The sequence below is a fragment of the Meriones unguiculatus genome, chromosome 8 (assembly GCF_030254825.1).
Source record: "Meriones unguiculatus strain TT.TT164.6M chromosome 8, Bangor_MerUng_6.1, whole genome shotgun sequence".
Taxonomy (NCBI): domain Eukaryota; kingdom Metazoa; phylum Chordata; class Mammalia; order Rodentia; family Muridae; genus Meriones; species Meriones unguiculatus.
Genome location: NC_083356.1, coordinates 65,973,087 through 65,999,082, shown reverse-complemented (window position 1 = coordinate 65,999,082; position 25,996 = coordinate 65,973,087). Strand labels below are relative to the sequence as shown.

Sequence of the window (25,996 nt, the reverse complement as noted above, 5' to 3'; positions counted from 1 at the left end):
ACTAGGGATTTTTGCGCTTGCGCAAACATTGAACCCTCTCCTCCAAAAAAAAAAAAAAATACCGCGGCGCGTGCGCACTGATGTCTAGGGCGATGGGCGGGGTGTGGACTCCTTCGCTATGGCAGCCCGCGGTTCCTCTGAGTCTTGGGTTTCCTGACGCCTCCAGCAAGCGAGATCTCTTGGGCAGTCGTCACAGTCATGTACCCGCCGCCGCCGCCGCCGGCGCCTCACCGGGACTTCATCTCGGTTACGCTGAGCCTGGGCGAGAGCTACGACAACAGCAAGAGCCGGCGGCGGCGTTCGTGCTGGAGGGTGAGGCGGGGCCGGGCCGGGGAAGTCCTGCCGCGGGTAGTGCCTAGCTGGAGCGTCCTGGTCTCTTCCAGCTTCCCGAAGTTCCTCTGCCGCGTCTGGTTCTCTCGGCTTGAAGCCCGGTGTTGTTGGTTCCCCTGCCTAATGCCAGGTGTTCCGTGGGTCCTTGGCTAAGGGGCACATACACAGCATGTATTGTCAGATGTATGGTCGGTCGATGCCCGAGCCAGGTCATGGGGGTTTCAGGAGTTTTTCTCCAGTGTATGTGCAGCTGGACAGATGGTGTACAGTGCTTTTGCCACGTATGAGCTAGTGTGCTGTCACTTCTGGTGCTGCCCTAGTAATGTAAACTTTGCCCTCAAATGAGGCCATACCATAGGGTTTCCCTGAATTGCTCTCCTCGCCGAATCTGTGACAAGTGTCTTTTTCTGGTTCTTTCTTAGAAATGGAAGCAACTTTCGAGGTTACAGCGGAATGTGATTCTCTTTCTCCTGGGCTTTCTGATTCTCTGTGGGTTCCTGTATTGTCTTCAGGCGGCTGACCAGTGGAAAGGTATCAGAAATACCAGTGGTGCTAGGGCAGAGGGGATGCAGGCTGAGATCAGATACATTTTCTCAATCCAGATGAAACAGTACCAGGAGGCATATGTGTTGACAGATTAACAAATGCAGCAAAAGGGGAAATGGAACTCAGTCTGACCACCTGGTTGTGCAGGTGACCTTGTAGGCTGCTCTCTAAGTATTTGGTGCCAACGGTGCTGCCTCCCTTGTTGTCAGAGAACATCAGTCAGGAGCAGCTCTAATCAATCACATGTATCCCTACCATGTGTTACTGTGTGTTTGCTAAGGACCAGCAGGTTTCCTGAGGGGGTGGGTAGGATCCCTTCAGGGCTTTTTTAAGATTGCTGCTCTTGGAGACCCAGACAGTACTTTAGACTGCTCAAATCAAGTTGCCTGTTTACCACCGTGTTGTTCTTTCCAGTATACACACTTGATTATGTTGTGGGGGTAGAGGTGTTGTATGCATGTTGTGCTTAAGGACACACTCTGCCAAATGCTTGGGAAAGAGTAGGCTCAGCCTGACATGGGCTGTAGTCCCAGCACTTGGCAAGTAGAGGCAGGAAGAACAGGAGTTGAGGCTAGCCTGGGCAAAATAAAACTAAAATAAAACATCCCCTGCCCAAGGGGATGTAGTAACACTTTTAATCCCAGTTCTTAGGAGGCAGAGGCTGGCAAATCTCCTCGTCTACAAAGTGAGGACAGCAAGGGCTACAGAGAGAAACCCCGTCTCAAAAAAAGCACAACAACAATTATATGTATATGTGTATATACACACATATACATGTATATAATCAGATTTGATTTTTCTGGACCTTCTTGAATTCAGCGGCTTCTTGGATTTCTCACTACCTAAAACAAATGACACCTGTTTAGACATCTCTTATGGAGCCTATTTAGGCCTCAAGGTGAAAATTTTCTTCCACAGCTCTGAGTGGCAGACCTGCAGAAGAACAGAAGATGAAGCCAGAAGTCCTGCCTGTCTTACCAGCCATTCAAAAGGAAATTACTAAATCAGAAGGGTTTTCAGACATAGTCTCTCAGGTATTTCCAGTGAAGGCTATGTGGAGTTGTCACTGGGGTCTGTTTTGGAGCATTGCAAGTTGGCCAATAACTGCCTCAAAGAGGCTGAAGTTTTTCTTTTTTCTTTTACCCTTCACTTCAACCTCACACTTGCTTCATTCTTTTTGAACACCACCATGGCCCAGCTCCTGTGTTAGGTGCTGGCTGCCCACTTACGAGGAAAGAGACTTTTCACTTTGGAGGAACCACAGAAACTGAAGGGGCGATGAGAGGCCAGCAACAAGTAGAATTAGACAGTTGGCACATGACAGAGTGAAGACAGTGTTGAGTGGTGGAGCCACTTCTGTGGAAGTGTTCAAGAAGCCCATGTCTGTCTGGATGGGCAGAGCAAGGCTGAAGGAGATGGATCCCCACAAAGTGACCTTCCAATGGAGCCAGGCTGGGGAGTAGGAACTGAGACTGTCCCATTGTGGTTCTGGTGGTGCCTAAGGGGTGTGGATGATGCTCAGGAAGATCTGAGGAGGACCAGGTGGAGATGCTTCCCAATGAAGGAAGGTGCTTCACAGATAGGTTATGGTGTGGGAAAGTGGGAGAACCCCTGTGTGAAGGGGCTGGTGAGAAATGAGCAGGAGCCAGCTTAAAAGCTTGGAGCTACTCCATCTGATTGCGGTGTTATTCGTAGGAGGCAGTGTGGGGCCATTGTGGATAGGCAGTATTAGAATCACCTGTCAGGGGAGTCCTGTGTAGAGGTAGTGTAGTTTGTCTAGAAAGAGTTTTGTGAACAGCCAGGTCTCATTCTCAGGTGCCCACTCTGAGAAGCTTAGGGTTATGGGGAGTGTGGCTGATGAATTGGAGCCTAGAGGTAAGTCGAAGAGCCAGTTGCTGAGAGCTGACTTATGATAGAGAAGGTCCAGACTCAGATTTCCTGAGTTGGGGCAGTTGCTCACTGCAGTTGAGTTCCTCTACATCTCTGAAGCCTTTAGCTATTTTTTTATCCCTTTCTTCTTCTTCTTCTTCTTCTTCTTCTTCTTCTTCTTCTTCTTCTTCTTCTTCTTCCTCTTCCTCTTCCTCTTCTTCTTCTTCCTTCTTCTTCTTCTTTTTTTTTTTTTTTTAAACATAGCCAGTGTTAACATAGCCTAGCAGATGTTTCAAGACTTCAACTTCCCCTGTGGGTAGCATCAGGTGGAGGTTTCATATCCCTGTTGACTGTAGGGTATCATACAAACCAAAAGCCCTTGCTAACAGCCACTCTGGGAAACTATATCCTCAAGACTGGTTTCTGATGGAGAAATGGATGCACGTTGGCCTAGGATCCAAGCATGGGATGTCAGTCCTGGTAAATTTGGGCATGCCTTCATTCTAAACAGGGGGTGTTTGCTTTTTCTTCTTCAGAAAGCATGTTGTTACTAAGTTGCCAGACACTCAGTAGAAAGTACAAGCAAGTAGAAGAAACCAGTGCAGGCAAGCCCCCTTGATCAAGCCATAGGAAAGAAAGGGTCGAGTTTGGAAAGGACAGTTAACATGCCATCCCTCTGAACTGTTGATACAGCTTTTGGGTAAAAAAACTTGTCTCTAGACAGGGTTTGTGTGCACCTGCTAGTTTCCCCACGGTGATGGTACTTTCGTTTTCCCGCTTGCGCGCATGCGCATGTGTGTGTGTGTGTATGTGTGTGTGTGTGTGTGCCTGCCTGTGGCCCATGAAATCTTCCTAACAGAAAGAATGTAGAGATGTTGTGTGATAAAACTTTTCCTGTGGAAACATACCTACTCACCCCAGAAAGGGATCCCACAACAGTTTGGATACCACTGAACTCCAGCTTGGTGGACCAGTGACTTTTTGGGGTCACTTACAGGAGCAGAAATGACTCATGACAGCTGCATCACCAAAGCCCACCCCATGGCACAGAGCTCAGAAAACTGGGAACCTGGAGCTCCCAGGCAGCGCAACAGGTTGGAACATGTCATTTTCAGGTGCCTCAGTTGGCCCTAACCTCTTCCAGCAGGTGGGCTGGTTTCTGCTTTTCTCGGGCAACTGGTCTGTCACAGTCTTTGCAGATTGGCTTGTCTGAGTGTCTTCATTGCAGCTCCACCTCTTTTAATTGCTTATTCTGGCAGAGAGAGGCCTCCTGCTTAAAAAGCTTGCCTACAGGATGGAATGTTTTAATCAGGTGGAAACTTCCCTGCTCTGGAGTTTCCCTGAAGCATTTGTATTGCCAGGTGCAGGAGGAAGTGTTCTGAGTCTCTTTCCAGTGGTTCAGTGTGCTGCTGCCCTCAGCAACTTTATGGACTTGTCAGTTCTCAGCCTCTAGCTTTTCTCTACCTTGTGTTCTACTGTTTATGCTTTAACTGATTTCAGCGTCACAGGTGTTAGTAGGAAAATTGGAATGCTAGGACATATACAATGTGAAGCATGCACAGCCACCCTACTCAGGGCAGATTTTTACATATCTGTTGTACTTTAGTAGTAGATTTAATTGGATATACACATTTGAACACAATTGGGGATAGGTGTCATGTGAGTGAGTTTTTTGAGACAGGTTTTTTTCTCTGTGTATCCCTGCCTATCATGAACTCACTGTAGACCAAGCTGGCCTCCAACTCAGAGATTTGCCTGCCTCTGGGTCCAGAGTGCTGGGGTTAGGTCTGTATCATGTGCATTTGTTGTTGTTTTTGTTTTGTTTTGTTTTGTTTTGTTTTTCAAGACAGGGTTCCTCCATGTAGCTCTGGCTATCCTGGAACCCACTGTAGACCAGACTGGCCTTTGAACTCACAGAGATCCACCTGACTCTACCTCCAGAGTGCTGAGATTAAAGATGTGTGCCACCACCACCTAGAGTCATTTGTGTTTTTATCCTATTTTGGGTATCTTCTGTCATGTAAGTTCTTATAGCTGGGTCATTCATTGTGTTTATGCTTTACCAAATCATTTATTGAGGATATAAATAAAGCTAAGAGTGAATTTCTTTGCTTGCTGTTGTGGAAGCACAGAATAAGTCTGGGTGTATACCATCCCATTGATAGCACTGGGTGTGAGGGTAGAAGTGGAAACCCAGCCTGTGATTTGTAAGAACCTGAGGCTTTCTACACTTTCTCAGATGGAGTGTGAGTAACCCAGGTTGTCATCCATAGCGTCTTTATCTTTATTGTTCTTATCTCTGGAGGACTGTTTCAATTTTAAACTATTCCATCAAGGACTCTCAACTCTTTATCCAGACCTGTACTAGCTATTTGGTATTTCTCCAGGTTCCTAAGCAGCTCATCTCTCAAACTGCAGACAATTAAAAAGTGAAACCAATTCCCTGCAAGGCTTGGCTTACTGCCCTCTTTGGGTATGGTACACACTTGAGGAACAGAATCTTACACATGTAAGCCCTGGCCATGACAGGTGATGTATTTTTGCATATGACTCTTATTTTGGTTTAGAAGCGGCAAAAGCATTTCCGGCGGGGTCCTCCCCACCTGCAGATCAGACCCCCCAACACAGTCTCCAAGGATGGGATGCAGGATGATGCTAAGGAGAAGGAAACCGCCTTGGGGAAGACTCGGCAGGAAGAAGACACACAGAGAGCCATCATCAGGTACCAACTGACGACAGCAGTAAGCACAGTCTGATGCCAGCTTGTCTGGTTTTGTTTTATTTTGTTTTAATGAAAACTCACTTTTTCATACTTCTTATTTAAAGCAGACAGTATTCTAAAGATGGCTTCAATAAGTTTTACTATACAGTCACATTTCAGAGCCACATTTGGTCCATGGCCTATTCTTGTGGTGTACAGTTGTATCTGAGAGCAAGGCAATTTTAAGGGATGTGAGAGTAGAGGGTCAAAGGGGAATGGAGGTAAGGAGGAAAGTGAGAATTGGTCTCTTTCTGTGACAGGCGCCTCTTTCTGTGACAGGCAGTTGTGGGAGTGACAACTGGTTGATAGGTACCGCCTATTCTAGACACTTCTGGTTTAGCAGTGAGCACAATGAGAAGGCAAGGCTTGTTCCTCTGGACTGAGCCCAACAAATTTCTTGCTTGCAGTACCCACAGGCACCTCAGTCTAGATGCCTTTTGGCTTCATTTCCTACTCAATGTCACATTGAAAACAATGGGTGCAGCTCTGCCAGGAGGAATGGCCTAAGCTCTATGCCTGCACAGCTGTTCTGAGGATATGGAACCTGAAGTCTTAGAGTCATGAGCACATAAGGAGATGGTGTGGAAGTAGCAGTGTAGACAAGTTCCAGGGAGAACAGTGGCCTGGAGAAACTCTTGATCATGTTTGCAGGAGAAAACGATGTGCTTCCAAAGCCAGTGTCTGATGCAGCTTATAATGTGCTCTTAAAAACAGAAGCTCTCTTCAGGGAATCTTATGAAAGAACGGGGAGATAGACCTGGAGGGAACAGGAGCTCCACAAAGAGAGCAACAGAATCAAGAATTCTGGCACAAGGGTCTTTTCTAAGACTGATACTCCAACCAAGGACCATGCATGGAGATAACCTAGAACCCCTGCTCAGATGTAGCCCATGGCAGCTCAGTCTCCAAGTGGGTACCCTAATAAGGGAACAGGGACTGTCTCTGACATGAACTCAGTGCCTGGCTCTTTAATCACCTCCCCTTGAGGGGGAAGCAGCCTTACCAGGCCACAGAGGAAGGCAGTGCAGCCAGTCCTGATGAGACCTGATAGGCTAGGATCAGATTAAGGACCTCCCCTATCAGTGGACTTGGAGAGAGGCATGGGAGATGAGGGAGAGAGGGTGGGATTGTGAGGGAATAAAGAAGGGGGCTATAGCTCAGATACAAAGTGAATAAGCTGTAATTAAAGCTGTAATAAGCTGTAATTAAAGAAGAAAAAGCTCTCTGAATGGAGAGGGGCAGTAGTTAAGCCTTGGCCCAGTTTTGCTTACTCAGGGTATTGAAGCAATCCTTTGTGTTCTTGCTTCAGCCACATATGTGTGCTAAAGTTGGAATGACAAAAGAGTAGCCTGGCCCCTGTGTAAGGATGACATACAGCTCTGAGAAACACTATATTGCAGAAAATAAAGAAAAAAGCCAGACATGGTAGTACACACCTTTAATTCCAGTACATACGAGGTAGAGGCTGGTAGATATCTGTGAGTCTGAGGCCATCCTGGTTTACATAGCAAGCTCCAGGCCAGCCAAGGATACTAAAAAGAAAAAAAAGGGGGGAGGGGGCGGAGTTGCTGAAGAGATAGATTTGAGGTTAAGAACACTTATTCTTGCAAAGGACATAGGTTCAGTTCTCAGCACCCACATAGTAGCTCACACAGTCATAATTGTAGTTCTAGGGGATCTGACTTCCTCCGGTTTCTGAGGGCACCAGGCACACATGTGGTACAAATATATACATGCAGGCTGGGTAGTGGTGTCATATGCCTTTGATCCCAACACTCAGGAGGCAGAGGCAGGCAGAACTCTGTGAGTTCCAGGATAGCCAGGGCTACACAGAGAAACTATCTCAAAAAACTGAAAAAGAAAAAAAAAAAAAAAAAACTTAAAGAAAGACAGAATACACTATAGAGCCAGTTGGTGGTGGTATGCCTTTGATCCCAGCACTCACGAGGCAGAGGCAGGCAGATCTCTGTGAGTTTGAAGCCAGCCTGATCTACAGAGCAAGTCCTAGGACAGCCAGTTACACATAGAAACCCTGTCTTAAAAAACCAAAAAGGGGGCTAGAGTGATGGTTCAGGTTAAGAGCACTAGCTGTTCTTCCAAAGGTCCTGAGTTAAATTCCCAGCAACCACATGGTACTTACAACCATTTATAATGAGATCTGGTGCCTTCTTCTGGCCTGCAGGCACACATATAGGCAGGATATTGTATAAATGGTAAATAAATAAATCTTAAAAGAAAAAAAGGAAGAAGAAGAACAACAACGAAAAGGAAAGCTTTGGGTCTACACTTAATCAGATGTCATGTGGCAGCCATAGATAGACTCCCCAGATGTCAAATCTACGAATAGAGATAGTGCCAGTCTAGGCAGCTACCCTGACTCCTGTACTGATTTTACTTCACTTTGGGTTTATGCAGTAAATTGTAGTTACCACCTTAAGAGCTTCAGCCTCTGGCCACTGCATCCCTCCACAGGGTTGCTCCTTGAGTTTCCTACAGATCTCAGGAACTCCTCTTGTTTAGGCTCTCCATTAGAGCAGCTCTGGGATTGTCTTCTCCACATCCAAGTGGCTGTACCTGGGAAGAGTCCCATATTCCAGGTAGTCTGGTTTGTGTCAGGATTCGTTGGTTGTTTCCTGTCACTCTGTGTTGTGGCTCCTACAGGGGTGGGTTCATCTGGGAGCAGGCCTTGTTCTAAGCACTATGCGGGATTTGGAGGGTATAAACAGTAACCAGTTGATGCTTTCTCCTCTCTCCAAGCTGGCGGGGAGCAGTGATTGAGCCTGAACAGGCCACTGAACTCCCTTCAAAAAGAGCTGAAGCCTCCACATCTCTTTTGGCATTCAGGATGTGGAAAGAGCCAGGTGAGTTTTTCCACTCCTTTGCCTCATAAGAGCCTGTGCCCAAGAGCCTGGGGGTTGACACTCTCCACCCAGGTCATAGCCTCTGCCTGCTTTCTGTGCAGCTCACCCTTTAGCATCCATGCTCTGGCCACATTCTTCTTACAACCCTCATGACTGTCTGTGGCGTCTTAGTTGCCCTGACTTTTTGCCTGAGCACTAAGCAGCCAATGCTGTGTTTGAGAAGTTTGATTTTGCCATTCTGCTCCTGGGCCAGGTTGTGCCTTAGCATAAGAAAATACACAAGATTAAAATCATACATTTTAATACTAAAGATTCAATAAAATATTTTTTTTATTGTTTTAGTTTTTCAATTTTTTTTTTTTTTAAGACAGGGTTTCTGTGTGTAGTCTTGGCTGTCCTGGAAGTCAGTCTGTTGACCAGGCTAGCCTTGAACTCAGACTGCTTCTGTCTCTCAAGTGCTGAGTGTGCTACCACCACCTGGCATCAATAAAAATAAATGCCTTGTTAAAGAAAGAAGAGACACAAGTGTCCCTTGATGTGTCAACTTCTATACCAGTCTGTGGGTCACTGGGACTATAGCATTATTTATTGAGATCTGCTTGGTTTTGGCCTTGTGCTAAGAGCTCTGTGTGTACCAGCCTATTTCCATTCTCATAGTGTGCCTGGCCTGTTTCTGTTATTATACTCTTTGAGGTAAGAGATGGCTGCAGAGTTCCATTGCACATACAGGAACTGAGGCTCTGGCTAGTCATGCTAGGGCCCACTCACAGGAATGGTGCCCTCTTGATTCCAGCACCAGCTTGGTGGGGCACGTGGAGATCACTGTGTTAGGAATGGTGGGGTCAGGCCATGTCATCAGCAGAAACCTTAGACCTTAGTGGGAAAAGGCATGTGTGATAGTGCACAGACTATTATACTAGTTTGGAAGAAGAAAGCTCCCTGTGGAGGTGAGGTACTCTCAAGGAGACCATGTAGATGCTGGTGTATTTGCACATGCTCTTGTCCCCATGGGACTCTGTAAGTTCATTTGCTTGGATAATATTTTTACACCAAGGATGTTTAAGCCGCAGTCTGCTCAACTACTGGTTCCTACTTATTTCCAAGTTCACATTACACATTCTGGTGGGCAGGCACTGTGTTCACTATCTGCTTTAGAGGGATTTACTCTGTAATGTTGAGGTGGACCATAGGAATGGTACCCTATTTCCCTTGAACAGAGAGGGACCTGAGGTCCTAGTGCTATTGAGTGTGGACTTCAGATAACATGATTACTGGTCACTGTGTGCCGCTGAGGGCCTGACTGTTGTGCTTTGGCCTCTGCCTTATCTGCTTCATTGTAACTCACCCTGCCTTTTTATACTCTCATAGTTCTGGCCGGTGCCCGTCTCAGTGTGTTAACTGAAGAGTCACAGTGGATCTTTGGAAGCCCCAAGAGTGGGGCTATATGCTATATGCTATATGTGCTTTCTCCTTTCTAGCTCCCCCAAATGAGCGCCAGAAGGGGGTGATTGAGGCCTTTCTCCATGCTTGGAAGGGTTACCGGAAGTTCGCTTGGGGCCATGATGAATTGAAGCCTGTGTCCAAAACCTTCAGTGAGTGGTTTGGCCTGGGCCTTACCCTGATCGATGCCTTGGATACCATGTGGATTTTGGGTCTGAAGCAAGGTAATGCTTCCATTTTGGGTTAGACTGAGTTTCCATGTGTGATGTGACACATAAGCCAAAGCAGAGTGTGAGGTCTCCCTCCATGTGCGCCATGTATGTGTGATGTGTATGACATCCATGTGAAGACAGACAAGCTAAAGCAGTATGTGAGGGCTCCCTCCATATGGGCCATGCATGCTACTCCATTGGACTTTAGTTTTTTTGTCCTGGATATAGGAAAATATGTACTTGCTGTGTGTAGTCAGGGCCTGTTTTAATCCAGCTGCTCACTCAGGGCAGCTGTCTCTTACCTACTGAAAAGCTATTTGTGTCCTTGGATTTTCATCCAGTCTCTGATGACTCTAGGATACACTAGGGACTACACTTGCCTTGGCTCTGTATCTCCACGATGTCCTCCTTAGGTTATGCAGATCCCACTTAATTTGGTAGTATGGGTCCTTAAAATTTCTAAACTGATAATTATTTTTATTTTAATTCATTTAAAAGACTTATTTTATTTTTATTTTTATTTTATGTGCATTAGTGTGAAGGTGTCAGATCCCATGGAATTGGTATTACAGACAGTTGTGAGTTGCCATGAAGGTGCTGGGAATTGAACCCAGGTCCTTTGGAAGAGCAGACAGCACTCTTCACCACTGAGCCATCTCTCCAGCCCCAGAATTAGTGATTTTAATCATGTGTAGGCATGTGTGCCTGCATGTAGGTATGTGCATATGAGTACATGTGCCCTTGTAAAGCCAGAGACATCTTCCAGAGCTGGAGCTACACATAGTTATGAGTCTCCTCGTGCTACTGAGAGCCGTCCTACAAGAGCAAGTATTCCTCACTGCTGAACTGTCACTCCAGCGCCTTTGCTTAACTGCTTGATGGTTGTTGTTGCTCCTTGTGCAATAGCACCTGCTGGGGATGGTGTTTACTAGGGCCAATTCATGGTGAGAACCTTTCTCTACAGAAGGCATTTTGTTTGGGGTTTCTTGTTAAATTTATTTCTTTTATGTGTGGGCACTTGTATGTATTATGGCATACTTGTAGGGGTTGGAGGCCAAATTGTGGAAATTACTTTTCACCTTCCACCATGTGGGTTCCAGGGATTGATCCTAGGTTGTCAGACTTGGTGGTAAGAACCTTTATCTACTGACCACTTACCCTGTTTGTTTTTTAAAGGCAGGTCTCAGCCTACACTGACCTTGAACTCACTGTATCTTCCTTGGGATGCTACACAATGCCTGGCTTTGTTTTTTGTTGTTGTTTGTCTTGGTTTTGGTTTTAAAAGACAATGTCTTGGGGATAGAGAGGAAGCTCAATGTTTAAGAGCACTGCATGCACTTCTGAAAGACCAGGTTCTGTTTCCAGCACCCACTGGCAGCTCACAACTCTCTGTAGCCTCAGCTGCAGAGAATCTGATGCGTACACACAGTACACAAACATTCATACAGGCAACATATCCATACCCATAAAATAAAAATAAAGTCTCAAACTGGATGCAGTGGTACACACCTGTAATCCCAGCATTTGGGGAGACAGATGCAGGGGTCTCTTTCTGAGTTCGAGGCCAGGTTGGTCTACAAAGCTAGTCCAAGACAGCCAAAGCTACACAGTGAAACCCTGTCTCAACAAAAGAAGTCTCAAAATACAATTTTAAAAGATTTATTTTATGTATATGAGTGCTCTCTCTGTATGCACACCTGCATGCCAGAAAAAGGCATCAGATCTCAGTAAAAGTGATTGTGAGCCACCATATGGTTGCCAGGAATTAAACTCAGGACCTCTGGAAGAGCAGACAGTGCTCTTAACTGCTGAGCTATCTCTCCAGCCACTCAAAATATATTTTAAAGCAGTATCCTGGGGAACTGAAGAGTTGGCTTAATGGTTAAAACACTCATTTTGGGGCTGGCTAGAGCTATGGCTCAGAGGTTAAGGGCACTAGCTGCTCTTCCAGAGGTCCTGAATTCAATTCCCAGCAACCACACGGTGGCTCACATCTATTATGAGATCTGGTGCCCTCTTCTGGTGTGCAGATGTATATTCAGACAGAATAGTGTATAGAAATAAATAAATCTTTAAAAATCAATAAATAAATGAATACTAGTTGCTCTTCCAGAGGATCCAGGTTTGATTCCCACTACCTATGGTGGTTCCAGAATTCCTTCCAGGGGGAATCTGATGCCTCTGGTCTGTGTAGCATTACACATACCTGGTGCACAGGTAAGTATATGTACACAAAACACCCACGTATATAAAAATAAATAAAATACAAAACAGGGTCTTAGTATATAGCTTTGGCTAACCCAAAAGGTGCTGTGTAGCCCTTCGCTTTGAACTTTTAGCAGTGCTCCTGCCTCAGCCTCCCAAGTGCTAAGATTACAGGTCTGTGCCACCAACACTGTTCCATCGTAGAATGACAGATGTGTAAATTTGTTCCTTTGCTTTCGTTCTTTTGTTACACAGAATTTAAGGAAGCCAGGAACTGGGTGTCACAGAAGTTAGACTTTAAGAAAAATGTCGATGTCAACCTTTTTGAGAGTACCATCCGCATCTTAGGGGGCTTGTTGAGTACCTACCACCTATCGGGGGACAGCCTCTTCCTGAGAAAAGCTGTGAGTGTTCTTGGCTGAGGTTTCCTGTGGCTTGGTGTGTGGAATTTTTTCTAGTTTCCTCTTGCAGTGCATTTGAGTCTCTGCCTCATTGGTGTATATGAGCTGCCGCAGTACTGTTCTTTGTTGCTATAGTGTATAGGGAAGTCCTCTGGTGCTGTAGCCTAGGTTTTTGTGTAATGGGTATTAGAGAGCCACCAGACTATGTTTCTCCACTTGTTTGGGTGCAGATGGGGGACAGGTGAGAAAAAAACCATCTTAACTTGAATCTTTGTTGTGCTTTTATGCTAGGAAGATTTTGGAAACCGACTAATGCCGGCCTTCACCACACCCTCCAAGATTCCGTACTCTGATGTGAACATTGGCACTGGATTTGCCCACTCACCCCAGTGGACTTCAGACAGCACAGTGGCAGAAGTGACAAGCATTCAGCTGGAATTCCGGGAGCTCTCTCGTCTTACCGGAATTAAGAAATTCAAGGTAGGGCTAGAGAGGTGGCTCAGTGGTTAAGAACACTTGCTGCTCTTGCAAGAGGATGCAGATTCAGTACAGAAAAACTATTTGATGGCTCACAGCCCTCTGTTTTGTGCTTTTGTTTGTTTGATTGATTGATTTGAGGCAGAGATTCACTGTATCACCCTGGTTCACCCAAACGCCATTATATAGACCAGGCTAGTCTGGAACTCATAAAAATCCACCTGTTACTAGAATACTGGGATTACAGGTATGAATCACCACATCCAGCCCCCTTAAAACTCTTTATAACTCCAGTTCCTTGGGGCCTGGGACCTTCTTCTGGCGTCCATGTGCACTAAGCATGCATGTGGTACAAAAACTCATACACATAAAATAAAAATGAAATCTCATTGGGGCAAAAAGAAAAAAAAAATTTCCGGTAGAACAGGGAGGTTCTAGCTAGACATGGTTTCCCTGGGTCTAAGTGCTTCTCATGAGTGTAACTACTGTGGAGTTTTTTTTACTGTGCGAATTTCATTTTTTGTTTTACTATTTAAAATATTAAATGATTTGTGCGTGTGTGGAGGTGAGAGGACAACTGAGGTGGACTCTGCTCTCTTTCTGTCTTTATACACATGGGTTCCAAGGATCAAGCTCAGGTCTCCAGGTTGCATGGCAAATGCTGTTACCTGCTGGGCTGCCTGATCTTCAATATGTCTGTTGTATAAAACCATCTATTAATAGCCTTCCTCATCTTGTGGAATGGAGACATCTGCCAATTAAGAACTCTGTGCTTCCGTTCCCCAGCCTCTGACAGCTGCAATCTACTGTCTCTCTGTAAAGGGGTATGTACAAGGGACTCGTGTGGGTAGAATCCACATGAGCTGTGTTCTAGTGGCTTTTCCAGCTCAGCTTCCTTTGTGTGGCTGCAGTTGTTGGGGTTTCTCTCTCTTCCATATGTGGATTTCACTATGGTTGTGATGCTGTGCTGCAGATGCTCACATTCGGGTTGCTGCTCAGTCTTAGCTCTCAGAGTGACGTTGCTGTGCTATCTGAGATGCACTTTGAAGTCCCTGGACTTCATCACTTGAACTGGAATTGCTTGATCATATTCTGTGTTTACTATTTCAGAGAACCAGCATAACACTTTTCACTGAGACTGCACCATCTTACTTTCCCGTCAGTGATAACAAGACTCCCACTTTCTCCATATCCTCAACAACACATTCTTCTTTGAACAGATTCTTTAAGGTGACTGGTGTGAGGCAGCATCTCATTGTGATTTGACCTGTATTTCCCTAGTGCTCCTGACAATGAATATCTTTTCATGTGCTTATATTATTGCCCTGGAAAAACGTCTGTCTGAGTTCTTTTGACCATCACCTCTTTCTATTGGGTTTTAGGGATTAAACTCAGGGCCCTATACACCCTTACCAAATGCTCCACTATTGAAGCTGCACTGTACATTACCTCTTAGCCCACTTTCTAAATGGATTAGGATTATTTGGTTTTGTTTGGGTAGGGACTTTGAATCTTCCAACTTTATTCTCTTCTTTCTTTTTTCATTCTCTCACACAATACATCCTGACCATAGTTTCCCCTCCTTCTAGTCTTCCCCATCTCATGGCCTCTCCCCACCTTTCCTCTCCTCCAGATCCACAGCTCCTCTATTACCCTTCAGAAAAGAGCAGGCCTCCCAGGGATATCTACCCAACACAGCATACCAATATATAATAAGACTAGGCACAAACCCTCATATCAGGATGAGGCAGCCTAGTAGGAAGAGAATGGTCTCAAGAGTAGGTGGAAGAGTCAGACATACCGCCACTCTCACTGATAGGAGCCCCACAAAAACACCAAACTAACAACCATAACATATATGCAGAGGACCTAGCATGGACCATGCAGGCTGTGATTGTTGCTTCACTCTCTGTGAGGCCCCATGAGCCCTGCTTAGCTGATTCTGTGGGCCACATTCTCTTGGTATCCTTAACCCCTCTGGCTCCTACAATTCTTCCTCCCCCTTTTCCAGTGTGTTCCATAAGCTCCAAGGGGAGGGACCTGGTAGGGATCTCCAGTCTGGACTCTCTTTCCACCTAATGTCTGGCTGTGGGTCTCTGCATCTGCTCCCATCAGCTGCTGGAGGAAGCCTCTCTGATGACATTTGCACTGGGCAGTGATCTGGTGATTTGAAATTTTTTGAGAATTGTATGTTAGGATGGGCTTTTTTGTGTTGCAGAAAGATACTGGGATTGTAAGAGGGATTGCATTGACTTTGTAGATTACTTTGGAGAGGAGGAACATCTCAACAGTCAAGTCTTCCAACCTGTGAACATAAGAGCTTTTATTTATTTACATCAGTCTTTTGTTTGCTTGTTTTGTTTTGCTTTTGAGATAGGGTTTCTCTGTGCAACCCTGGATGTCCTGGAACTTTCCTTGTAGACAAAGCTGGTCTCAAACTCAGATATCTGCCTGCCTTTGCCTTTGAGTGTTGGGTGCTTGTACCACCATCTCCCACTTATATCAGTTTTAGTACCTTTCTTCAGTGGTGTTTTGTTTTGAGACAGGATCTCACTGTATAAACCAGGCTGGTCTTGAAGTCACAGAGATCTGCCTCCCTCCACATTTGCTCCTCTACCCCCTTAGTGCTGGGATTGAGGATCATCATACCTCGCCCTTTCTGCAGACTTGCACCTCTATAATTGATTTCTAAATATTCCATTTTATTCTTTATGAAATATTTATAATTTTCTCTTAGCTTTTGTTATATTGAGATGGTCCCCTTTTGGTTTATTTAGTTTTTTTGTAGTATTAAGGATTACCAAATCTGAGGCCCTATGCATGCTCAAACCCTTTTTATTTCTCATTGGTTACATATGTTGTTAAATATTTTTATCAGGAAATGGAAGAATTGGTTTTTTTCTAATGGTTTTGGGGTTTTTGTTTGCTTGTCTGTGTGTTTGTTTAGATAGGGTCTCAGTCTGTACCCCAGGCTGGTCTTGAACTTGATGCAATTCTCCTTAGTTACAGGCCTGTGCTATCATTCATTGGTCTGATATTGTTTGAGCATTCTGCTGTTATTTGTGACAGTTAATGATTTTCATATGCATTTTGAGTCATGAGGCATGATAGGTGAATATGTTGCTAAATTGCCTTACTATCATGTTGTGAGAAGACCTCTGCACCCACTTTGGTAAAGAAACCAGTTTAGTTTTATTCCTGCTGGTGCTTTCGTGTGGCTTTGGTGCTAGGATATTTCTGGCTTCATGGGATAGGAAGTGTTCCCCCTTCCATCTCCTGAAGTTTGAGAAGAATTGACTGGAGTAAGCCCACTTTCCCCTTGTCTGTCACAGGAGGCCGTGGAGGAAGTGACAAAGCACATCCACTCCCTGTCTGGGAAGAAAGACGGGCTGGTGCCCATGTTCATCAACACCAACAGCGGCCTCTTCACCCACCCGGGAGTGTTCACCTTGGGTGCCAGGGCCGACAGCTACTACGAGTACCTGCTGAAGCAGTGGATCCAGGGTGGCAAGAAGGAGACACAGTGAGGCCTGACCACTGCCTGATGCAGGCCCCAAGCTTCTGTCCCCATCCTTTGCTAGGCAGAGTCAATAGTGCAGCAGGGGGCTGGGCTCCTCTACATGAACTTATTTCCCAAATACCATGGGCCACATTTGGCAAGGCCTGTCTTATGTCAGTGTTCATGTTGGCAGGTGCTCAAGGGCCTGAGCCATGACTGGGACTGTGTGTGCAATATGTGCTCCCTGGGCAGGGCCAGATCTATAGGTCTCATGTGTGGGTCAAGTTTAGCAAAGCTCCTGGTCCTGTAGCTCTGAGAAAGACAGTACCATGAGCATGCTCAGAGCAAGTTGACTTGTGCTATTTACAGGTGTCTGGAAGACTATGTTAAAGCCATCGAGGGCATAAAAGCACACCTGGTACAGCATTCTCAGCCTGGAAAGCTCACTTTTGTGGGAGAACTTGCCCACGGCCGCTTCAATGCCAAGATGGTAAGTTTTGTGGACTGGCAGTCTTCAGGAAGCTGCCGCTTTGTGACTTCTAAGGCTTCTGTTTGCTGAAAGTAACGAGGAAATCTGGTCATCAGCTATGTGCCATGGCCACAGGCTGACCTTTGCTGCCTGGTTGGAGCTGTTCTCATGAATATTCCCAAACAGGCCCACATACCCTGCAGTAGCAGGAATGGCCTCTCCCATGACCAGCTGCCTTCCTTGTGGTTCTCTCTGTTGTTCATGAAGTGCAGCAGATCTCTGAAGGTATTTGTGGGGAGGTGGAAGGAATCCAGAGAGCCTGGGTCAGTATGACCCCCTGTAAGAGCCTACCCTCTACTTCCCCCTGGATTTTAGGACACAGAGTGCATTGCCTGGACCCAAGTCAGCACATGACAAGTGTTGCTGAGCCTAGCTGCCCCTGGGCTTCTCCCCAACAGTTTGGCCAAGTGCATTTGGTACTGGCCACGCAGCACAGGCCTTAGCCCAGATATGAGGAGACGCTTTGATTCCAGGACCACTTGGTGTGCTTCCTGCCAGGGACACTGGCCCTGGGCGTCCACCATGGCCTGCCAGCTGACCACATGGACCTGGCTCAGGCACTCATGGAGACGTGCTACCAGATGAACCGACAAATGGAGACAGGTCTGAGCCCCGAGATTGCACATTTCAACCTGTATCCTCGGGCAGATCATAAGGATGTGGAGGTCAAGGTGAGCCTGGGCAGGGGCTGCACGTGGGCAGGGGTAATGCCAGCAAGAGTGGATACTCAAAAAAAAAAAAAAAAAGGATACTCCCTGAGTCTCTCGCTATGCCCCTAGCCAGCTGACAGGCACAACCTGCTGCGGCCGGAGACTGTGGAAAGCCTCTTCTATCTGTACCGTGTCACAAGGGACCGCAAGTACCAGGACTGGGGCTGGGAAATCCTGCAGAGCTTCAATAAGTACACACGGGTGAGCTGGAGGCACCTCTCAGTAGTCTTGGTTGGTGACAGACACAGCCAGGGTCCTGCAAAGCTCTGGCTGTACCCATCCTTGGGATTGTTGTGGCACAGATGGGGAGGAGCCAGCTTTCTGGGGCCTCTAGTTGGCTGCTCCTTAGTTGTGTGACCTTGATAGTATAGTCCTCCTGCTGAGCTTGCTGGTATCAGGGCCCTGTTATCACTAGAAGCTTTCTGATGCTCAGTGTTTCTTGGCTCACTGTCAGGATCCAAGCTTTTCTGAGAAGGGTCTCTTTCTCTTGCTCATGGCTTATGAAAAGTGCTCAGTGACCCAGAACACTGCCCTCACCCTCACCCTCCCCAGCTGGTGTTAATGGCCTGCCTTGCTCTCTCTCTTCCTGGGAATTGGTCAGAAAAGGTTGTAGGGCAAGGTGTGGTCTAGGTAACCCCTACTTTGTCCCAGACCTTAACAGCTTCAGCTTCTTGCCTGTGCCTACCCTAGGTTATGTATAACAAACTAGATCCTGGACATGTCCTGTGGCTGTACCCTTTCAAAGGTAGTTTCTGCCCACTCAGGGGTTGTTAGTATTTTACAGGTTCCACTGTGGAACTGTAGTTGATCTTGGCCATTACTTAGGTGGTTGCTAGGCCTGAGCCTAATCTGGGGCCATATATGTGGGATTGAGCAAGTAGCCTAGTGATACCTCTGGCTGGTGGCTCTTCTTGAGGCTTGGCTCTTTATATTGGGCCAAAGCTATGCTCAACCTGTGTCATTGAGGCTTTGACTCCTTTGCAGGTCCCCTCAGGTGGCTACTCATCTATCAACAATGTCCAGAATTCCCAGAAGCCTGAGCCCAGGGACAAGATGGAGAGCTTCTTTGTGGGAGAAACGCTGAAGTACCTCTACCTGCTGTTTTCTGATGATCTGGAGCTGCTTAGCCTGGACACCTGTGTGTTCAACACAGAAGCCCATCCCCTACCCATCTGGGCTCCTGCCTAGGAGGACAGCACCTAGCCTGGGGACTGATGGAGGCAAGGTGGTCCTGTTGGGTCTGTGGCCTTCACAGGGCCCACATAGTTTGGGGCAGCCACCAAGTGTGATGCCCCTGTCCAGTTCTAGGTTCCTCTTATCTCAGCTTTTCATAAATATGGTAGGAGGAACAGGAGTCCAAACAGGTATGGGGATCTGGGATTTAGACTGACTAGTCTACCAGAAGCCTTTGACTTCCTTGTAAACTCATGTGACTCCTGGTTCCTATGCCTGAAGGACCCTGTTGGCTGGCTACAGGCGGCCCCATGGTAGTCCCCAAGACTTATCACCTCCTGGGACCCAGTGCCTGTATTGAGTTCAGAGTGACAGCCCAAGTCAGTGAGGTGCTGGGCTTGGCCTGAAAGCCTGACTGACCCACAGGTCTGGTGGGCCAGTGTGACCTCGAGGGGCCTTGTGGCTCTGGTGTTTACGGGTTGGACTCAGGGATCCTCCTGGCTACCCTACTGGGCTGGCAGGGGTTAGAGCAGCAAATTTGTCTTATTCCCAGGATACCCTAGTATAATGTGACTTCTAAGCTGAGATGAAAGTGGACTTGGCCCACTGTAATGAGCCCTGTGTCAGGGAAGGAGTGGGATTTGTGGACTGACAGTCTAGACTGACCTTAAGGAGATAGCAAGTCCTCTAGGTAACATCTCAGTAACTGCCCCTAAAGTCACAAATTTTATCCACTTCAGGTAGGAAGAGCTGGGAAGGGCAGGCTTTGTAGATGTCCTGAAAACAGACCCAGAAGGCTTGTTTGTGCTGTCTCAGAATGGTCTGTGAAGGTCACCTCCTGACTGATGGATGAGTAACGCCAGGAGCATCATGTTCCTTTCTTGTAGTGAGATGTTTGTGCCTTCGTGTCTGAGCCAATGGACATGAGGGTAGAGTAGACCTTATCTTTGACTGTCTCTGACCATTGGATTGGATTCTCCTATCTCAGGACCAGGCCAATCCCATGTAGAACTGTGTAGGGTAAACTGGACAGAACCTAAGACACCTCAAGGTTCTGGGCCTGTGTTCTTGTGCACCCCAAGATCTAGAGGTTGACATGCTCACTCCCCATCTGTAGCTCAGAGCATCTCAGTGGCAGCCACCCTGTGCCTGAGGCACAGTAGTTGCTCCAGGGACTTCCTGTCAAAACACTTGTACCCCAAGCCAGCTCTAACCCCAAAGGTGGCTACAAAGAAGGACCTGCCTGGCGACATGTCCTGAGGCCTCAAATTCATGTGTAGAGGTGGCCTACCCACATCTATCTCCCAGTGCTGCCTTCCTGCAGCAGGAGCCCCATAGCTTTGTGAACAGGCAGGTTCAGGCTGTGGGCAAGGCCTAAGCAGTTGAGAAGTGTGTGTTCTCCAACTCCCAGATGTCTTCTGGAGGATGTGGTTAGTGTCAAGGGGATAGCAACTGCCCTATGGCCTTCTGAAGATGACTAGAACAACTGGACACAAGATGTGCACAAAACTGGGAGCCACACTGAAGCAGACATGGGAATGGTCCTGGGAGGGGAGGCTGGTCCTCAGTAAAGGCAGATTTCCCTCTCTCACCCTGAAGCACGAAACCTGAGAGCTGGAGTCTCTGCTTAATAAATGTCTAATGTCCCAGCAGGCTGTGTGCAGTGTGTTGTCTTTCCTAGAGCATAGCTCCAAGTATCTCATCCCTCCACACATGGACAAGGACACATCTGGCCCAACCATATGTTTATTCAGTTTCTTCCATCTACCAGCAGCCCCTTGCGTAAAGTCTACCCTGGGCAGGCCACTGTGGATCTGGACAGTCCTTCAGATGTGAGGCAAGTTGTCATGCCATAATTGCTCACACAGAACAAGGGAGTGGATCCTGTTAGGTCTTAGCTGGAAGAGTGCTGTTTTGGCCTGGCTGCCTCTACCCATTCTCGAATGAGGGTAGCCTCCAGCTTCCGCACATCCACAACAGATGGGGGGTCTTTTGAGTTAGATGCTCTAAGGAACAGACAGGTGTGGGGGAGGGGGGACACTCAGGTGGCAGGCTTTATGCCTGTATAGCCCACATCCCACCACTGGCCCAGATTCATCAAGGGAACCAGGTGGGCTGCACCTCACTGCACCTGAGGTCTAGGTGATGTGCTCCCCCCTGAATGGTGACAGCAATGACTGATGTACTCAGGTTGCTCTGGATCTGTTGGAAGAATCTGGGGCATGTAGCCTGAGCTTTAAGCTACATGTAGTCAACCCCTCTCCCACCCTGGCACCCGAACATATATGCCAGCACTGTCTGTGGGATGCACCTGAAGCATAGTTACATTGAAAAGAAAAGGTGAAATGTGTTAGACGACATTAAGTGATAAGGGAAAGAAGCACCCAAAAGAGAAAAGGAAATGAGTATTGGAGCAAGGATGGCCAAGTGAACCTGAGAGTGAATCTGCACAGACAAAAGGTTGTTTGAGGAGACTGGCAAAGTGGGGGAACAGCAACAGACACAGTCCAAGCATTACCAAGACAACCTACATGGGGCCAACTGCTGCCAGGCCTGAACTTACCCCACCCCCTGCCCAGGGGTCTAGGTCACCATTGGAGAAAATGATGTTGCTGGCAGTTTTAAGATCTGAAAGAAACACAGCACGTAGTGGCAAGGTATCCAGTATGGCCTTTAAAGCTGTGAGCGGCATCTGGAGGCTACAGAACCAGCTCAGGACAGAGTGCAGTAGCATCCTTCCTAGCCCCCAGCACCCAATCACTAGCCCAGTTTACCGCCACCCCAGAAGCTGGTCTGCAGCCAGTCTGACCGCGGCCACACGCCCCATGTATCCAGGCAGTATTGCTGGCGGAGTTCATCAGAGAACGGGATTTCAGGGAACATGTCAGTCACGTTGTTGCTGTCAAAGGTCAGATTGATCTCCGTACAGGCCTGCAGATACCCCACAGTGAAGAAAGACAGGCAAGCCACACACCCTACCCCTACACTTGGTAGTTTAACTCCTCTACATCCACAAACCTGATAGTCCCAGGCGTTGGCATCAGAACCAGTGCCACATCCAGTGGGGTCAGCGCAGCTTTTGTACAGGCGGTAGATGTCATAACAGGGCTCCATGCCAGAGGAGTTGTAGACCAGCCCTGGATAGGATTAATGCTGGGACCAGCAGCCAGCCAGACATTACATGCTCAAGCCACTGCCCACCCACCTTGAAAGGAAGGAAGGCTAACTTAGGTATTCCTCAGTGAGGAAAGCACTTAGGGTTTGTGCCACCAGTGGCCTGGCTCCTGTGACAGCCTAGAGATACCTATCCTACCCACAGCTCCCTGCCCCACAACAGGGCAGGACAGGCATGCAACTTTGTTGCTCCAGGCAACTGGAATGTGTTCCTTGGGGGTAGCTATGCCGGTTCTTAGGGCTGCTGGGAAGTCATGCTACCCACTTCAGCCTCTCCCCGTTCCTATAACACAAGTTCTGTAGCTTCAAAAGCTGTGCGGGTTCCCTACTACATCTCAAATAGCCAAGTCCCAGGTCAGGGCTACAGATCTTTTCCCTACTCAATCCTATGTCACTGTCTCCACCCTTGCCCCATGAAGGCCAAGGAGTAGGCCCACCTGCCAGTGCTCGTAGACCCATGATTCTGTGTCCTTCACTCAGCAGCCGTTCACAGCCTACCTAGAGGAGAAGAGCAACAGAGTATCTCAGTGGAGGTCCCTTACCCAGCTTGTCCTTCTCTGGACCCAGAATGTGGGTCAGGGCTGCTAGCCTCCATAGATACAACAGCAGAATAGTATCTGATGGCACCAATGCAGGTAGCTACTAGGCTCTTGAACCAGGCCAGTACTGGGTCCTGCACCCAGTGAGAGCCATCTCACCCTGACGGGGTTGGCAGGAAGTTGACCTAGAAAGTCAGTAGGATATGGGTAGTCCATCATGGCGAGCACAGTAAATGCATTCCGGGCAAACCCAAAGAGCTGAGTCAGGTCCTTTGGACTGGAAAGTGGCTGACAGGTACCAAAGTTGTGGCTGATGGTGTCATAGGCTGGGAAGAGACAGGCCAGGACAAAAGGCTGAGGAAACTGCTGGCAAACGTATGGGGAAGAATGAATGCCCAAGCGGGCAGCAGGTGAGGAAGAACCTCCTCACCTCCCTGGAGGAACAAATCTTTGATTTGCTGGAAGGCATCCCGCACAGCCTGGGCACACTTGGGACTCTGGCCATAGAAATCCTGGAGAAGAGACCATGGTCACTGCTGCTGCCATACCTGCACTGGCCTGGGGTACCCAAGTACCCTCACTCACCGCTGTGACGTCTCGGAAGAATTGGTAGGAGTTTCCAAGGCCTGCAACAGCTACGACAGGAGCACTGGCTGCTAGTGCCCCAGCCACCAGGTGGGGATACTTCATCCTCATGTAGGCGCTCAGCATTCCCCCATAACTGAGGGCAGAATGTGGGATTATGGTTGTGGGCAGCTGGCTGCATGCTCACTCTGTTCTCTAGGCTGAGGTTCCTAGGCTGGACCCATCTCCTCCCCTTGTTCCTTCCCTTCTCAGAAGTCCGAAATGTGGAAAGAAGGACCTGAAACTTTTAGGCCCACACATTCTGTACATAGGGCCAAGGCAGACAGTCTTCACTGGGAAAAGATACCTGTTGGTGCCCTGTCCTGGCCCAGCATGAAGACACTGCTGAGACAAAGCCAGATGAGGAATTATCCCACTACTGTGAGCAACAAACAGCCTATGAGGTCCACTCAAGGAGGACTTTCAGGAGGAAGTAAAGCTAGACCCGGACCTGCCGTGTAAGGAGTTAAGGACTGAGCACACTGGGGCTGGGCAGAAAATGTCGAGAACATAAGGGACTTCTCTTTGGCCCTCCTTGTATAGGGTGTCACTGGTACAAACGGGCTGAGGGCATCAGAGACAGGTAAGAGTAGCCTTCCTTCAGACCTTTGGGGATAGATCTGGATTAGCATGCTTTGTCTTTAAGGGAAATCAAGGACCTACCTTCCTCCAAAGGCTATGGTGGGGGCATCCTGGGCCCCGAGATCCTGCCGCAGGGCCTGGAGCAGCACAGCAAAGTCTGCCAGTGCCTGCTCCACGGTCAGCAGCTGTGTATATCCCCGCTGTGTGGACTGCACACCAAATGGAAGCGATTTTCCATAGTACCGCTGTAGGAAGTAGGAAGGGATGGCTAGCTGCTGCCTCTGTACCCCCTACCTCCTTCAGCTCAGGGATTGCCACAGACTGTCCAGGTACGCACGTGCTCAGCAAAGACAAGCAGGGCTCCCTGCTGGGCTGCCAGTTCCACCATGAAGCCAGAGTTGTTAGCGAAGGACCAGATGTCCCCCTCATTCCCTGTGTAGAAGAAAATGGGCCCCTCGCCCATCTTCCAGAACTTATCTATGGGAAATAAATGGGTTTCTGTAAGGTCAGGGATAAGCAGGCAAGTTACATGCTGTGGAGCCAGCACTTACCTGACACCAGGAACCGTTGGCCAAAGGTTTTGTTGCCGAAACTCTCAAAGTTGAAATGGTCCATGTATTGCTCAAAATAGTTTTCCCGAAAGCCAGGGTCCAGAAATCTGTCGGCTGAGGGCAGGTGCAGAGGCTCAGGGGAGGATTGGGATCATCAGGGATTCAGGAGGGTCAGAAGGGAGGGCAGCCAGTCTATACTCACCTCTGGCCTGGAGGGTGCACAACCCCAGTGCCAACAGCAGGACCAGGACCCAGGAAGGGACCCCATGGTCCACAGGGACAACAGACTGGAAGCTCATGCCTGATTCTGAGAAGGGCGCCGGTGGTCACGTGACAAAGGTCATGTGACAGGCGGGGCAGCATCACATGACAGCCTGGCGGGGCTTTTCTAAGCTAGCTGGAGGACCTACCTACTCTCCTTGCATCAGCTTCCGGGTCCTTTGACCCAAATCTTAAGGATTCCCTGGGCTCCTGCTGTGTTCCCACGGGGATGATCAGTGTGGAGACCCACGAAGAAGAGAGAGGGCTACCACTGATCAGGACTGTGTGCTCTCTCAAGTGTCCAGCTGCTGAGTACCACAGAGTGAAGGGAGGGTACTGCCACACAGGCAGGGTGGTGAAGTCCCCAGGGTCTGCAGGCCCCATGTGTTTCACTGCCTGCCTGTTCCATTCAGCCTGCCAGCTAAACTGTGCCCTGGGAATTGAAAGCTGAGCTGGGCATCACTGGCCTGTACTCAGTCAAAGCGGCCACCCTGCCCCCAGCCCTCAGTTTTGGTTAGCACCCTTGCTTCACTGACAGGCCTATAATCACAGAGCCAGGAAAACTGGGACAGTTCTGTCCTGAAAGAGTAGCCTCAGGAAGATAGGGATGTTGGGGATTGCTACAGAGGGACAGTGTCTCTGAGAGCGGACACTGGGCTTATCTGAGGTGTAGCAGGGTTGTCTGAGCTGCTCTGTTCTGCCTGTTGGCACTGTGCCCACAGCCCAAACAGAATGGAGGAGACAGAGGGAGGGCTTCTGTTGGAAGCTGCCCTCCACCCTAGGGGCAGGGAGAGTTGGAAGAACTAGTTTTCTCTCTGAAACCCAGTCCCAGGTCTGGAAGAGGTAAGAGAGCCACTGAAGTTGGTGACTTGGACTGGCTCAGCCATGAGCAAAACATGTCTCTCCAGCTTGGCCACAGTCCAGTGGGACACACAGCCTAGAGTTGTGGAATGCTGTGCCACAGATTAGGGGAGCCCCAATTCTGCACAACTCCAATGCCTACCTTTTTATTGTGTATTTTTGGGGTGTCAGTGTTACATTGCCCAGTAAGACCTACCTGCGGAATGACATTAACTATATGACATTAACTATCTGCTGGCATTCTGTATTTAAACATTGTCAGTGAAGTTTCTCATTCTTCCTGTCCTTGCAGCTCCCTTTGAAGTTCATGCCATGTTACTTTTTGGTCCCTGCCTGTCGTCTGGTTAAGCAGCCCACTCCCGTATATCCTTTGCAGAAATGGCATCTCCTA

At 48.0% G+C, this 25,996-nt stretch overlaps 2 protein-coding genes across 3 annotated transcripts; one reads left to right on the top strand and one right to left on the bottom strand.

Moving 5' to 3' along the window:
* The first annotated feature begins 73 nt into the window (after window positions 1–73).
* Man1b1 (mannosidase alpha class 1B member 1) lies at window positions 74–20,665 on the top strand. Its single transcript, XM_021651079.2, has 13 exons — window positions 74–312; window positions 753–861; window positions 1,795–1,910; window positions 5,313–5,467; window positions 8,264–8,367; window positions 9,846–10,031; window positions 12,480–12,628; window positions 12,917–13,105; window positions 16,435–16,625; window positions 16,971–17,091; window positions 17,604–17,801; window positions 17,910–18,041; window positions 18,825–20,665. The coding sequence occupies exons 1-13, from the start codon at window positions 199–201 to the stop codon at window positions 19,026–19,028; spliced, it is 1,968 nt and encodes a 655-aa protein (XP_021506754.1). The 5' UTR covers window positions 74–198; the 3' UTR covers window positions 19,029–20,665.
* A 76-nt stretch (window positions 20,666–20,741) lies between these two features.
* Dpp7 (dipeptidyl peptidase 7) lies at window positions 20,742–25,646 on the bottom strand. Of its 2 annotated transcripts, none has more exons than XM_021651151.2 (13): window positions 24,686–25,646; window positions 24,484–24,597; window positions 24,270–24,409; window positions 24,014–24,177; window positions 23,312–23,447; window positions 23,157–23,238; window positions 22,886–23,052; window positions 22,625–22,685; window positions 22,032–22,150; window positions 21,788–21,944; window positions 21,577–21,641; window positions 21,145–21,228; window positions 20,742–21,019 (listed from the first exon to the last, which is right to left on the bottom strand). In XM_021651151.2, the coding sequence occupies exons 1-13, from the start codon at window positions 24,780–24,782 to the stop codon at window positions 21,011–21,013; spliced, it is 1,395 nt and encodes a 464-aa protein (XP_021506826.1). In that variant the 5' UTR covers window positions 24,783–25,646; the 3' UTR covers window positions 20,742–21,010. The 2 variants fall into 2 exon arrangements, with proteins under 2 accessions (XP_021506826.1, XP_021506825.1); XM_021651150.2 differs by having other exon boundaries at window positions 21,145–21,215; window positions 24,686–25,553.
* Window positions 25,647–25,996: the final 350 nt, after the last annotated feature.